The sequence below is a fragment of the Coregonus clupeaformis genome, chromosome 21 (genome assembly GCF_020615455.1).
Source record: "Coregonus clupeaformis isolate EN_2021a chromosome 21, ASM2061545v1, whole genome shotgun sequence".
Taxonomy (NCBI): domain Eukaryota; kingdom Metazoa; phylum Chordata; class Actinopteri; order Salmoniformes; family Salmonidae; genus Coregonus; species Coregonus clupeaformis.
Window position 1 is genome coordinate 7852745 of NC_059212.1, and position 15259 is coordinate 7868003.

The window sequence follows — 15259 nt, forward strand, 5'->3', positions numbered from 1 at the left end:
CCCAACTTATCATTGCTTAAAAAGGGGTCTTAAATGAATCTTCCCTCCTTAAATTCCATCTGTCTGGTGGCTAGGTTCCGTCTGGTTTGTCAAGGTTCCGTCTGGCTCCTGTAGGTTCCATCTGGTGTGGCTAATGATTCCGTTGACCGCCAGACGACAGCAGGCCAGAGGTCTGGATCAGGTTCCCTTCCTGTTTACATCAGGCCCTCACAGCCTTTACAGGAAGAGTCCCTGCACACACACACACACACACACACACACACACATACACCATATGCACGCACACACACACACACAGTCCAGGAAATGTTTTACGGTAAGCGGTACTATCTATGGACACAGAGCAGCTAACAACATTTCTGTGATTATCTTTAGAGTGACTCTGGACCCCAGTCCTCATAATCACTTTACTAATTCAACAGACTCCAGGACTAAACAGACAGAACAGGGGATGAGAAGAAAACAAGAGAGGGAGGGAGGGATGAAGAGAGAGAGAGACAGAGAGCAAAGGAGAAAGAGAGATGGGAAGACAGACGTAGGGGATGAAGAAACTGAGATGAAGAGATGGAAGGAGGGAGTGGTGCTCTCCTCTTTACAGCTCACAGTGGGGGTTCTGTTTGTGTCCTAATACTCTTCCCCTCATTTCCCCTCCTCCTCCTCTCTTCCCTCCATCCGTCCATCTAGTCATCCCTGGGAGGCAAAGAAGGGAATGGGAGGAGAGGAGAGAGAAAGGAGAGGAGGAGAGGAGAGGAGAGGAGAGGAGAGGAGAGGAGAGGAGAGGAGAGGAGAGGAGAGGAGAGGAGAGGAGAGGAGAGCATACATACTAAAGATCCACTTACCTTCCCTGGGACCCCATGTCTCTCAATCACCTAGAGCGGACTGACGAGATAGGACTCTGTTCTCTATCTCCCCCCCGCTCTGTCTCTCTGTTTCGGTCTCCCTTTTTTCCCCCTCCCATACATATCTCATTCTCTCTCCCTCTCTCTCCTTCCCCCTCTCCCTCTCCCCCTCTCTCTTGTATACATCTAGTAATGGGAGGGTAACACAGAAGCAGAACTCGCATTATTGAGTGAATCTAGCACCTTTGACAGCACTTCACACTCTTTATTGCTTTGCTGACCCTCCTGGCATGTCCTGCAAGCGTGTGTGTGTCTGTGTGTGTGTGTTCAGGGGGCTGATTGAAAGGCAGTGTGTCGGAGTGAGAGCACAAACGCTCCGTGCATGTTCACAGCGAAACACACACTTGACACAGACTGGGCGAGAACACAGTGTGTGAGTGAGAGAGAGAGAGAGAGCGCAATTTGACTCACTCAGGAGGGGAGAGCAATTTCCTGGTTGTCGCACCTCCGGCACATTCATTTTTAAAAAGGGTTTTACATACACTGTTTGTGTATATTGTTTTAGGGTTGATAGGATAATCACAGGGCAGAGATTGGGGTACTACAGATGACAGACTATTACAGGTATAGACAGACTGTCATAGGCAGGCTGTGTAGTGTCATAGGCAGTCTGTGTAGTGTCATAGGCAGGCTGTGAAGTGTCATAGGCAGGCTGTGTAGTGTCATAGGCAGGCTGTGTAGTGTCAAATTGATGGGTGATCCTTTGAGAGGTTAGTCTGAGGGGAGATGTAGACAGGATTGCTTGTTGATGGTTGAATGATGGAGAATGAGAGAGACTCATGTTTTATTCAGAGGAAGACTCTCTCTTTCTCTCTCTCTCTCTCTCTCTTTCGCGTACTGCCTAGATAATAACCAGTGGTTGGGACCTGCACATTTCTCTCTTTCTCTCTCTCTTTCTCTCTCTCTTTCGCTCTCTCTTTCTCTCTCTCTTTCTTTCCATCCCTCAATCCTGCATTCATAGCACAATGTGTAATAAAATGGAGCTCTGAAGAGTTCCGTATTCACCCCCTCCTCCTCTCCTTCTCTTCTTCTCTCCTCCTCCACAGGAAGTCATTCTAAAGAGAGCGGCAGACTTGGTAGAAGCGCTGTACGGGATGCCACACAACAACCAGGTGAGACACACACACAAAATGTTCACACACATGCAAAAACACAGATCCCCATCCCTCACGCTGACAGTGGGAGGAGTGGAGGTGGAGAAGGGACAGTATGGGGGAAGTGAGGGGGAGGACAGAAAACATTTTATTAATCTAATAACCATGTTTTGCCTCTCCCTCCTCTCAGTATCTTTTTTTTTTAAATGTATTTTTATTTAACCTTTATTTAACTAGGCAAGTCAATTAAGAACAAATTCTTATTTACAATGACTGCCTACCAAGAGGCAAAAGGCCTCCCGCGGGGACGGGGGCTAGGATTTCTAATTAAAATATAGGACCAAACACACATCACAACAATAGAGACAACACAACACTACATAAAGAGAGACCTAAGACAACAACACAGCATGGTAGCAACACAACATGACAACATAAGCATCAACCAGTGGGTCTTGCGTCATGTAACAGAGATGTCCAGTTTACAGAGGAGTATAGAGTGCAGTGATGTGTCCGATAAGGAGCATTGATGGCAAATCTGATGGCTGAATGGTATAGAACATCTAGCCGCTCGAGAGCACCCTTACCTGCCGATCTATAAATTACGTCTCCGTGATCGAGCATGGGTAGGATGGTCATCTGAATGAGGGTTAGTTTGGCAGCTGGGGTGAAATAGGAGTGATTACGATAGAGGAAACCAAGTCTAGATTTAACCTTAGCCTGTAGCTTGGATATGTGCTGAGAGAAGGACAGTGTACCGTCTAGCCATACTCCCAAGTACTTGTATGAGGTGACTACCTCAAGCTCTAAACCCTCAGAGGTAGTAATCACACTGGTGGGGGGATGTTCAAAACTAGGTTACGGGCAGAGAAAGTTTGTTGGACACTAAGAAAGCGTTGTTGTAAAGCGTTTAACACAAAATCTGGGGAGGGGCCAGCTGAGTATAAGACTGTATCATCTGCATATAAATAGGTGAGAGAGCTTCCTACCGCCTGAGCTATGTTGTTGATGTAAATTGAGAAGAGCGTGGGGCCAAGGATCAAGCCTTGGGGTACTCCCTTGGTGACAGGCAGTGGCTGAGACGGCAGATATTCTGACTTTACACATTGCACTCTTTGAGAGAGGGAGTTAGCAAAAAAAGAACCCTCAGCCTTATAGAAAGACTCTATTGCATTTAATTATATTTTTTCTCCCCAATTTCGATCTTGTCTCATCGCTGCAACTCCCCAAAGGGCTCGGGAGGCGAAGGTCAAGTCATGCGTCCTCCGAAACATGATCCGCCAAACCGCGGTTCTTAACACCAGCCCGCTTAACCCGGAAGCCAGTCGCACCAATGTGTCGGAGGAAACACTGTTCACCCGACGACCGAGGTCAGCCTGCAGGTCCCCAGCCCACCACAAGGAGACGCTAGAGCGCGATGAGCCAAGTAAAGCCCCCCCGGCCAAACCCTCCCCTAAACCGGACGACGCTGGGCCAATTGTGATACAGCCCGGGATCGAACCCGGTTCTGTAGTGACGTCTCTAGTGATGCAGTGCCTTAGACCGCTGCGCCACTCAGGAGGCCCCATTCTATTATTTTCTATTCCGTTATATGACCAAGCCGTTCTAACATGTCTCTCTCTCTCTCTGTCAGGAGATGATTCTGAAGCGGGCAGCAGACATGGCAGAGGCGTTGTATACAACAGTGCCACGCGGCCACAACCAGCTGACCGGGCTGGGCAGCGGCTCCGTCCACGCCGGCATGATGGCCGTCAACTCCTTCCCCGGGTCAGAGGTCACACAGATAGCCAATCAGGGTGAGCCAAAACACAGGAAACAGGAAGTTACATAGTTTTGTGTAATGTATCAAAACATAATTATATTTTTGTCTCAGTCTCTCTCTTTCTATTGATTTCTCTTTATTTATCTCTCTCTTTCTTAATTTCTCTCTCTCTCCTATCTCTCCCCCCCCCCCCAACCCTACCTCCTCTCTATATTACTCTCTCCCCCCTCCTCTCTCGCTCTCTCTCCTCCCCTCTCTCCCTCTCTCCCCTGACTCCCCCTGTCTCTCCTCTCCCTCTCTCCCTCTAGGTTACAGTAGGAGTAGCAGCAGTGTATCTCCTCATGGTTATGTCCCCAGCACCACACCACAGCAGACCAGCTACAGCTCTGTTTCCACTAGCATGAACGGCTACACTAACTCTGGCATGACCACACTAGGAACCTCACCCAACTTCCTCAACGGGTCAGCCGCCAACTCACCCTACGCTAGTGAGTACCACACTACACTGTCCACACTACACATTAAACCCTCCACACTATGTACCCTATAACATTGAGTGCCACAAGAAACCTTCCACGCTATACCCTACGCCAGTGAGTAACACACTAAACCCTCCACATTATACCCTGCGCCCTACATCCAATGCCCTACGATAAATGCCTATACCTCACGAAAGCAATAGCAATGGATTTAAGAAAGATATATTGCCAAAAGAGAGAGAGAAGTATAGAAGAGAGAAAAGCTCAATGAAAAAGAAAGGGGCGGTGAAAGACCATCGGTTTCTTTAAGAGCACCCTTTATCGGTGTGTTAGAACAGACTGTCTATAATGGCTGTTCTCATTCTCTCTCCTCCTCCCACGACTGTCTATAATGGCTGTTCTCATTCTCTCTCCTCCTCCCACGACTGTCTATAATGGCTGTTCTCATTCTCTCTCCTCCTCCCACGACTGTCTATAATGGCTGTTCTCATTCTCTCTCCTCCTCCCACGACTGTCTATAATGGCTGTTCTCATTCTCTCTCCTCCTCCCACGACTGTCTATAATGGCTGTTCTCATTCTCTCTCCTCCTCCCACGACTGTCTATAATGGCTGTTCTCATTCTCTCTCCTCCTCCCACGACTGTCTATAATGGCTGTTCTCATTCTCTCTCCTCCTCCCACGACTGTCTATAATGGCTGTTCTCATTCTCTCTCCTCCTCCCACGACTGTCTATAATGGCTGTTCTCATTCTCTCTCCTCCTCCCACGACTGTCTATAATGGCTGTTCTCATTCTCTCTCCTCCTCCTCAGAGTGTCTATAATGGCTGTTCTCATTCTCTCTCCTCCTCCCCCCTACATTAAAGACGCTTAATTAAATCAATAAACTAATTGCAGGAGAAGCAATTCAATTCCAGCTCTTTGATTCCCTTGGATGTTAACACGTATTTTAACATGCTCAAACAGCCCAGCGATGACAGCAGACACTTTCAATCAAACACACACACACAAAGAGACACACGCATGCATGCACACACACACGCACACACACACAGACATACACACACACTACGCAGACACTTTTGATCAATGCCTTCCTGCTGGCCGGCTTAGTACTTCCAATTGTCATTAATTGATTTGTTAGATCCCCTTAAGTGGATTATGGCTCTGTCCCAAATGGCACCCTATTCCCTATATACTGCGCTACTTTTGATCAGAGCCCTGTGTGCCTTGGTCAAAACTAGTGCACTATATAGGGTGCCATTTGGGACGGAGCTTATGACTTTACGTGGTAGTGGTGAGGGTTTGTCAGGATGGGCAGACCTATAAAATGTAACTGAGCATATTATGTGTTATGGGAACCTATCTCTTGTAATGTATCCACACTGTTCCCACAACCTAATTAAATGTTCTGGGAACCTTTAAAGAACTCAGAGCAGTGTGGAATCAACCGCATAACTGGACAGTTTTTTGTGTTTTGGGAACATATCTTTTGTGATGTCCCCACAATGTTCCCACCAGGCTGTTCCCACAACCTAATGGAACATTCTGGGAACCTTTAAAGAACAGACTAAATGTGTTCTGGAAACGTTCTTGGCACATCAGACGAATGTTTTATACAAACGTATAATCATCACCATGACTGGACAGTTTTTGTGTTCTAAGAATATTTACCACAACCTAGCTAATGTTCTAGGAACTTTCACAGAACCAATTTTGGTTTGCTGGGAAAACATTACTGGTACATTGTGTTATTACATTACCTGGAAACCTAATGACAACTTTTGGGGAATGTTCTGTAGTGGTTGTTACAGATGTTGTGCACAACATTTTAGTGAATGTTAGGAGAATATTACAAGGATATTTCATTTAAAACATTTAAAAAATGAATACAATTGTTATCATCCTAATTGTTAGATAAAGCCCTAACTAATGGGAATCTTATCTAATGTTCTGGGAATGTTCCCGGTTTGCTGGGTTGTCTGTAAGATCAATAACAACTCAACTGAGTCTGTAAGATCTATAACAGCTAAACTGAGTCCTGTTGTCTGTAAGATCAATAACAGCTGAACTGAGTCTGTAAGATCAATAACAGCTGAACTGAGTCCTGTTGTGTGTAAGACCAATAACTGCTGAACTGAGTCCTGTTATCCCTCTTGTTGTCATCCGTTGACCAGTCCCCTTCTGTTCCTCTCGCCTCCCCCTCTGTTCCCGTCCCTCTCTCTAACCCTGTCTCTATCCTCCTTGTTCCTTCTTTCTTTCCTGTCCTCCCCCTCAATCCCACTCTCTCTCCCCTTTCCATCTTTCTTTCCACCTCCCTCTCTCTCTCCCACCTCTCCCTCCTCCTCCTCTCTCTCTCTCTTCCAGTCGTTCCCTCCAGTCCCACCATGGCCTCCTCCACCAATCTTCCCTCCAACTGCAGTAGTTCTTCAGGCATATTCTCCTTCTCTCCGGCCAACATGGTGTCTGCTGCGGTCAAACAGAAGAGCGCCTTCGCCCCTGTTGTACGGCCGCAGACCTCCCCTCCACTCACCTGCACCAGCGCTATTGCTAACGGACTGCAAGGTGAGCTAGCATGTTGGCTAGTTAGCATGTTGGCTACTTAGCTTGTTGGCTAGTTCACATTACATTTACATTTTAGTCATTTAGCAGACACTCTTATCCAGAGCGACTTACAGGAGCAATTAGGGTTAAGTGCCTTGCTCAAGGGCACATCGACAGATTTTTCACCTAGTCGGCTTGGGGATTAGAATCAGCGACCTTCCGGTTACTGGCATAACGCTCTTAACCACTAAGCTACCTGCCGCCACATGTTAGCGAGGCAGTAATTAGTTGATGGACAGTTAGCCAATTAGTCTATGGACAGTTGGGCAATTAGTCTATGGCCTGTTGGTGAGTTAGCTAGAGTCAAGCCAACTCTATACCTCTCTCGATACCCCCATCCCCGTTTATAATAATGTTGTTGTTTTCTTTACCCTCGTCTCCCACTTCTTCTTCTTCTTCTTCTTCTTCTTCTTCTTCTCCTTCTTCTCCTTCTTCTTCCTTCTCGGCCTCCCCCTCTTTCTATCTCACTCTCTTCCTCCCTTCCAGTAGATCAGTCTTTTGTGGACTCTAGCAAGTACTCCTCCTCCAGCTCTCTTCAGGGTCTGTCCTTCTCCTGAAGTACGTCAGCTCTCTCTCTCTCTCTCTCTCTCTCTCTCTCTCTCTCTCTCTCTCTCTCTCTCTCTCTCTCTCTCTCTCTCTCTCTCTCTCTCTCTCTCTCTCTCTCTCTCTCTCTCTCTCTCTCTCCATTTAATCACCCATCCATCCTGCTCTTCTCCTCCCTCTCATGGTTTTCTGTAGATGATATTGGTTCACTCCATCCTCCATCATTCCATCTCCACAGGGTGTCCTTTTTATTTGTCTTCCTCTAGTCCAGTTGTTTCTCACATGATGAGAGGGATCGAGTGGTGTGTTGCGGCTAATACTAAAGATAGCTGAAAATAGCTTAATCGTTTTTGCACTACAGAGAGGCCTGTTGTGTTGACTTTGTGGATCATAAGAAAACCCCTAAATCCTTCAGGTTGGTCACAGCAGGGAAACAGTGAAACATGTGGGAACCACTGCTTTAGTCTGCCATAAGATCCAACCACTGCTTTAGTCTGCCATAAGGTCCAACCACTGCTTTAGTCTGCCATAAGGTCCAACCACTGCTTTAGTCTGCCATAAGATCCAACCACTGCTTTAGTCTGCCATAAGGTCCAACCACTGCTTTAGTCTGCCATAAGGTCCAACCACTGCTTTAGTCTGCCATAAGGTCCAACCACTGCTTTAGTCTACCATAAGGTCCAACCACTGCTTTAGTCTGCCATAAGGTCCAACCACTGCTTTAGTCTACCATAAGGTCCAACCACTGCTTTAGTCTGCCATAAGGTCCAACCACTGCTTTAGTCTGCCATAAGATCCAACCACTGCTTTAGTCTGCCATAAGGTCCAACCACTGCTTTAGTCTGCCATAAGGTCCAACCACTGCTTTAGTCTGCCATAAGGTCCAACCACTGCTTTAGTCTGCCATAAGGTCCAACCACTGCTTTAGTCTGCCATAAGGTCCAACCACTGCTTTAGTCTGCCATAAGATCCAACCACTGCTTTAGTCTGCCATAAGGTCCAACCACTGATTTAGTCTGCCATAAGGTCCAACCACTGCTTTAGTCTGCCATAAGGTCCAACCACTGCTTTAGTCTGCCATAAGGTCCAACCACTGCTTTAGTCTGCCATAAGGTCCAACCACTGCTTTAGTCTGCCATAAGGTCCAACCACTGCTTTAGTCTGCCATAAGATCCAACCACTGCTTTAGTCTGCCATAAGATCCAACCACTGCTTTAGTCTACCATAAGGTCTATCTACTGCTTTAGTCTGCCATAAGGTCCAACCACTGCTTTAGTCTGCCATAAGATCCAACCGCTGCTTTAGTCTACGATAAGGTCTATGTACTGCTTTAGTCTAACATAATGTCTATCTACTGCTTTAGTCTACCATAAGGTCTATCTACTGCTTTAGTCTACCATAATGTCTATCTACTGCTTTAGTCTACCATACGGTCTATCTACTGCTTTAGTCTACCATAAGGTCTATCTACTGCTTTAGTCTGCCATAAGATCCAACCACTGCTTTAGTCTGCCATAAGGTCTATGTACTGCTTTAGTCTAACATAATGTCTATCTACTGCTTTAGTCTACCATAAGGTCTATCTACTGCTTTAGTCTACCATAATGTCTATCTACTGCTTTAGTCTACCATAAGGTCTATCTACTGCTTTAGTCTACCATAAGGTCTATCTACTGCTTTAGTCTACCATAAGGTCTATCTACTGCTTTAGTCTACCATAAGGTCTATGTACTGCTTTAGTCTACCATAATGTCTATCTACTGCTGTAGTCTACCATAATGTATATCTACTGCTTTAGTCTACCATAAGGTCTATGTACTTCTTTAGTCTACCATAATGTCTATCTACTGCTTTAGTCTACCATAATGTCTATCTACTGCTTTAGTCTACCATAAGGTCTATCTACTGCTTTAGTCTAACATAAGGTCTATCTACTGCTTTAGTCTACGATAAGGTCTATGTACTGCTTTAGTCTACCATAATGTCTATCTACTGCTTTAGTCTACCATAATGTCTATCTACTGCTTTAGTCTACCATAAGGTCTATCTACTGCTTTAGTCTACGATAAGGTCTATGTACTGCTTTAGTCTACCATAATGTCTATCTACTGCTTTAGTCTACCATAATGTCTATCTACTGCTTTAGTCTACCATAAGGTCTATCTACTGCTTTAGTCTACCATAAGGTATATCTACTGCTTTAGTCTACCATAATGTCTATCTACTGCTTTAGTCTACCATAAGGTCTATCTACTGATTTAGTCTACCATAAGGTCTATCTACTGCTTTAGTCTACCATAATGTCTATGTACTGCTTTAGTCTACCATAATGTATATCTACTGCTTTAGTCTACCATAATGTATATCTACTGCTTTAGTCTACCATAAGGTCTATCTACTGCTTTAGTCTACCATAATGTCTATCTACTGCTTTAGTCTACCATAAGGTCTATCTACTGCTTTAGTCTACCATAATGTCTATCCACTGCTTTAGTCTACCATAATGTATATCTACTGCTTTAGTCTACCATAAGGTCTATCTACTGCTTTAGTCTACCATAAGGTGTATCTAATGCTTTAGTCTGCCATAAGGTCTCTCCCTCTCTTCCTCTCTCCATCTCTCCCTCTCTCCATCTCTCCCTCTGTCCCTCTCTCCCTCTCTCCCTCTCCCTCTCTTCCTCTCTTCCTCTCTCCCTCTCTACCTCTCTCCCTCTCTCCCTCTCCATCTCTCCATTTCACCCTCTCTCCCTCTCTCCCTCTCTCCCTCTCTCCCTCTCTTCCTCTCTCCCTATCTCCCTATCTCCCTATCTCCCTATCTCCCTCTCTCCCTCTCTCCCTCTCTCCCTCTCTCCCTCTCCCTCTCTTCCTCTCTCCCTCTCCCTCTCTTCCTCTCTACCATAATCTCTATCTACTGCTTTAGTCTACCATAAGGTCTATCTACTGCTTTAGTCTACCATAAGGTGTATCTACTGCTTTAGTCTGCCATAAGGTCTCTCCCTCTCTCCCTCTCTCCCTCTCTCCCTCTCTTCCTCTCTCCATCTCTCCCTCTCTCCCATCTCTCCCTCTGTCCCTCTCTCCCTCTCTCCATCTCTCCATCTCTCCCTCTCTCCCTCTCTTCCTCTCTCCCTCTCTTCCTCTCTCCCTCTCCCTCTCTCCCTCTCTTCCTCTCTCCCTCTCTCCCTCTCTCCCTCTCCCTCTCTTCCTCTCTCCCTTTCTTCTTCTCTCCCTCTCTTCATCTCTCCCTCTCTCCATCTCTCCCTCTCTCCCTCTCTCCATCTCTCCCTCTCTCCCTCTCTCCATCTCTCCCTCTCTCCATCTCTCCCTCTGTCCCTCTCTCCCTCTCTCCATCTCTCCATCTCTCCCTCTCTCCCTCTCTTCCTCTCTCCCTCTCTTCCTCTCTCCCTCTCCCTCTCTCCCTCTCTTCCTCTCTCCCTCTCTCCCTCTCTCCCTCTCTCCCTCTCCCTCTCTTCCTCTCTCCCTTTCTTCTTCTCTCCCTCTCTTCATCTCTCCATCTCTCCCTCTCTCCCTCTCTCCATCTCTCCCTCTCTCCCTCTCTCCATCTCTCCCTCTCTCCCTCTCTTCCTCTCTTCCTCTCCCTCTCTTCCTCTCTTCCTCTCCCTCTCTCCCTCTCTTCCTCTCTTCCTCTCCCCTCTCCCTCTCTTCCTCTCTTCCTCTCTTCATCTCCCTCTCTTCCTCTCTCCCTCTCTCCCTCTCTTCCTCTCTCCCTCTCTCCCTCTCCCTCTCTTCCTCTCTCCCTCTCTCCCTCTCTCCCTCTCTTCCTCTCTCCCTATCTCCCTATCTCCCTATCTCCCTCTCTCCTCTCTCCCTCTCTCCCTCTCTCCCTCTCTCCCTCTCCCTCTCTTCCTCTCTCCCTCTCCCTCTCTTCCTCTCTACCATAATCTCTATCTACTGCTTTAGTCTACCATAAGGTCTATCTACTGCTTTAGTCTACCATAAGGTGTATCTACTGCTTTAGTCTGCCATAAGGTCTCTCCCTCTCTCCCTCTCTCCCTCTCTTCCTCTCTCCATCTCTCCCTCTCTCCATCTCTCCCTCTGTCCCTCTCTCCCTCTCTCCATCTCTCCATCTCTCCCTCTCTCCCTCTCTTCCTCTCTCCCTCTCTTCCTCTCTCCCTCTCCCTCTCTCCCTCTCTTCCTCTCTCCCTCTCTCCCTCTCTCCCTCTCTCCCTCTCTCCCTCTCCCTCTCTTCCTCTCTCCCTTTCTTCTTCTCTCCCTCTCTTCATCTCTCCCTCTCTCCATCTCTCCCTCTCTCCCTCTCTCCATCTCTCCCTCTCTCCCTCTCTCCATCTCTCCCTCTCTCCATCTCTCCCTCTGTCCCTCTCTCCCTCTCTCCATCTCTCCATCTCTCCCTCTCTCCCTCTCTTCCTCTCTCCCTCTCTTCCTCTCTCCCTCTCCCTCTCTCCCTCTCTTCCTCTCTCCCTCTCTCCCTCTCTCCCTCTCCCTCTCTTCCTCTCTCCCTTTCTTCTTCTCTCCCTCTCTTCATCTCTCCCTCTCTCCATCTCTCCCTCTCTCCCTCTCTCCATCTCTCCCTCTCTCCCTCTCTCCATCTCTCCCTCTCTCCCTCTCTTCCTCTCTTCCTCTCCCTCTCTTCCTCTCTTCCTCTCCCTCTCTCCCTCTCTTCCTCTCTTCCTCTCCCCTCTCCCTCTCTTCCTCTCTTCATCTCCCTCTCTTCCTCTCTCCCTCTCTCCCTCTCTTCCTCTCTCCCTCTCTCCCTCTCCCTCTCTTCCTCTCTCCCTCTCTCCCTCTCTTCCTCTCTCCATCTCTCCATCTCTCCCTCTCTCCCTCTCTCCCTCTCTCCCTCTCTTCCGCTCTACATGTTGATGACAGCTGACCACAGTGACCTGGCCATCGGTCTGCTGCTCAGACACACAAAACACACACAGACTGTTCCTTCATTAATCCAACAGAGCTGGAGACACTTAGGACATAAGCAGAGAATGTGTGGATTGGAGTGGAACAGGAATCAATACAGGGTCAAAATGATGTATGAAATATTCCCTTTGTGGTGGTCTCAGTGTAGAGGGGGAGGGGGAATGAGGATGCGGCCTCTGTGTCAAGGGGGGAGGGGAGGGGGAGGAGGGGGAAGGAGAACAGGGGTGAGGAGGGGGCTAGGGGGTGTGAGCAGGGGAGGGAGAGAAAAAAGGCAGTCAGTGAGAGGTAGCATTAAGGAAGTTAAGGGGAGAGTTTGATTAGAAGAAAACTGTTTTATCTAGAAAACCAACTGACTATTTTCTTCATCTATAATACCAGTCACTTCAATACCACAGTCATGACTCCAATCTAAATATATTCACATAACAGATGAAACACAGACTAACCTCTCTCTCTCTCTCTCTCTCTCTCTCTCTCTCTCTCTCTCTCTCTCTCTCTCTCTCCCTCTATCTCTCTCTCTCTCTCTCTCTCTCTCTCTCTCTCTCTCTCTCTCTCTCTCTCTCTCTCTCTCTCTCTCTCTCTCTCTCTCTCTCACTCTCTCTACCTCTCTCTCTCTGTCTATCTCTCTCTCTCTCGCTCTCTCTCTCTCTCTCTCTCTCTCCCTCTACCTCTCTCTCCCTCTCTCTCTCTCTCTCTCTCTCTCTCTCTCTCTCTCTCTCTCTCTCTCTCTCTCTCTCTCTCTCTCTCTCTCTCTCTCTCTCTCTCTCTCTCTCTCTCTCTCTCTCTCTCTCTCTCTCTCTCTCTCTCTCTCTCTCTGTCTCTGTCTTGATCCCGTTCCTCTCTTCCCACAAACAGTGATTCCCGGGATGATTGTTCCATCCATGTAGAAGATCTGTGAACGTTGAGGATTTGGGAATGTTGACAGGGAGAGAACATGTCTGACGTGTCTCTGTCTCACACTCCAACCCTCTGGACCTGAACAGAACACTGAACTAAAAAAGGAAGCCTTGTTAAACTCGGGCCTTTCTAGAAGGAATCTCATTGGAAGGAAGAAGGAGAAGAAGAGGACAAAAATATAAAAAATTGGAGTCGAATAATAAAGTTATTTGAATTCAATTGAACTGAATTGAACTGAATTGAACTGAATTTTATTTAATGGAATTGACGAAAGACTGTAAGATGTCTCATGACCCTGTCCACACCACAATTGAGTGATAATATTGATGATCTCATGACCCTGTCCACACAACAATTCAGTGACAATATGACTGACCTCATGACAAAAGCATTTATTTATGTTTTCTGCGTATTTATTGGTATGATGTTTAAGTTTGATCTTTTGTGTGCCTTCTTACAGACTGTAACACATACAAACAACACTGAAGATGATTGGCTGTAAGGGTTTGTGTGAGTGGATAGCTCTAACATGACTGGATAGGAGTTAAGAAGGGTTGTAACAAAGCTGTCTTGTATCAGTTTACATTTAGTAACTGTAAACAAACAATGTATAGCCTCAAAACACGGATAAAATTATAATTTCCATATCATGGATGGTTGCTACTTGCATCCATAGCCATGTCTATGAATTTGAGAGTGGTTACATTTCTCCATCTCTCAGCATTTTACTGAAACAGTGGTGGGGAAAATATTGTGTTATTGATTCAACTGCGGAATGCCCCTTTAAAGGATTCAAACAGACTGAGCTGAAAGATAACTTCTACAATTTTGAAAAAACGTTTTGATGCTAACTTATCACAGAAATTGAATCAGAGATGTGCAATTCCCTTTTAGTTTCATTCAGAAAACACATTTTATAAAATATCTGATTATAAGTACTATTTATGTAATATATTTGTGTGTATAAATATCTAAATGATGGGTTTATGATTGGATTTATTTTACTTTGTTTTACCAAAGTTATACTTTAACATTAATATGTCTAAAGGCAGCTCTCGACACAGATGGTAATTTCACTGCATTGTCAAGCTCTCATCATCTACTGTATACTTTGCAAAAATGAGAAGCACGGATTTGGAGACAAAAGGGGGAGTTCTGTATAAAGTGATAATTTAAATAATGTATTTATCTTTTGTAGCTCAGTTGGTAGAGCATGGCGCTTGCAATGCCAGGGTTGTGGGTTCGATTCCCACGGGGGGCCAGTATGAAAAATGTATGCACTCACTAACTGTAAGTCGCTCTGGATAAGAGCGTCTGCTAAATGACTAAAATGTCAAATGTAAATGTGTTTGTACATTTTGCATTTCTTCTTGACCCTAATTCTATTTTGTTCTGTGTCAGTTTAAAAGTGTCAAAGTGTCACAGAGTTATGTTTTGTCACCCACTGTGTAAATGTGATCTCATATTTTATTTAAATTTTATTTTGTACCTAGTTTATTTGGTGCTGTATTGTCTAGCCATGTTTCCATTTGTTATTTCCCATCCAAAAATGTCGTCATTTCTTTTAGTATTTGTAGGTTAATAAAAGATGAGTTTTTCCTGATTTGAAAATGTTTAAAATGTTATGTCCAAAAGCAGCATCTTATTCTGATAGCAGTTAGTTAGGATTTCCACCAACTGTCCTTTTCTAATCTAAACATCAATCCATGCTGGACTTATCACTTCAAAGTATAATCAACCATTTCCTCCTCTCCCTCTCCTCCACCTCCTCTCCCTCTCCTCCACCTCCTCTCCCTCTCCTCCACCTCCTCTCCCTCTCCTCCACCTCTTCTCCCTCTCCTCCACCTCCTCTATCTCCTCTCCCTCTCCTCCACCTCTTCTCCCTCTCCTCCTCCTCCTCTCCCTCTCCTCCACCTCCTCTCCCTCTCCTCCACCTCTTCTCCCTCTCCTCCACCTCTTCTCCCTCTCCTCCACCTCCTCTCCCTCTCCTCCACCTCTTCTCCCTCTCCTCCACCTCCTCTCCCTCTCCTCCACCTCTTCTCCCTCTCCTCCACCTCCTCTCCCTCTCCTCCACCTCCTCTCCCTCCTCTCCC

The 15259-nt window shown here is 46.3% G+C and overlaps 1 protein-coding gene across 3 annotated transcripts in view; it reads left to right on the forward strand.

Annotated features, from left to right (window-relative positions):
- LOC121532942 (transcription factor COE1-A-like) overlaps positions 1-14412 on the forward strand; it is a 67917-nt gene extending 53505 nt beyond the window's left edge. The window contains exons 12-17 of one of the 3 annotated variants that reach the window (XM_041838725.2): positions 1946-2011; positions 3627-3789; positions 4064-4243; positions 6600-6797; positions 7323-7394; positions 13125-14412. In XM_041838725.2, coding sequence (XP_041694659.1) covers positions 1946-2011; positions 3627-3789; positions 4064-4243; positions 6600-6797; positions 7323-7393 — 678 coding nt within the window. In that variant the 3' untranslated portion in view covers position 7394; positions 13125-14412. Of the gene's footprint in view, positions 1-1945; positions 2012-3626; positions 3790-4063; positions 4244-6409; positions 6485-6599; positions 6798-7322; positions 7395-13124 lie in introns of those variants that run through there. The other 2 variants (XM_041838728.2, XM_041838734.2) reach the window with 2 other exon arrangements.
- Positions 14413-15259: the final 847 nt, after the last annotated feature.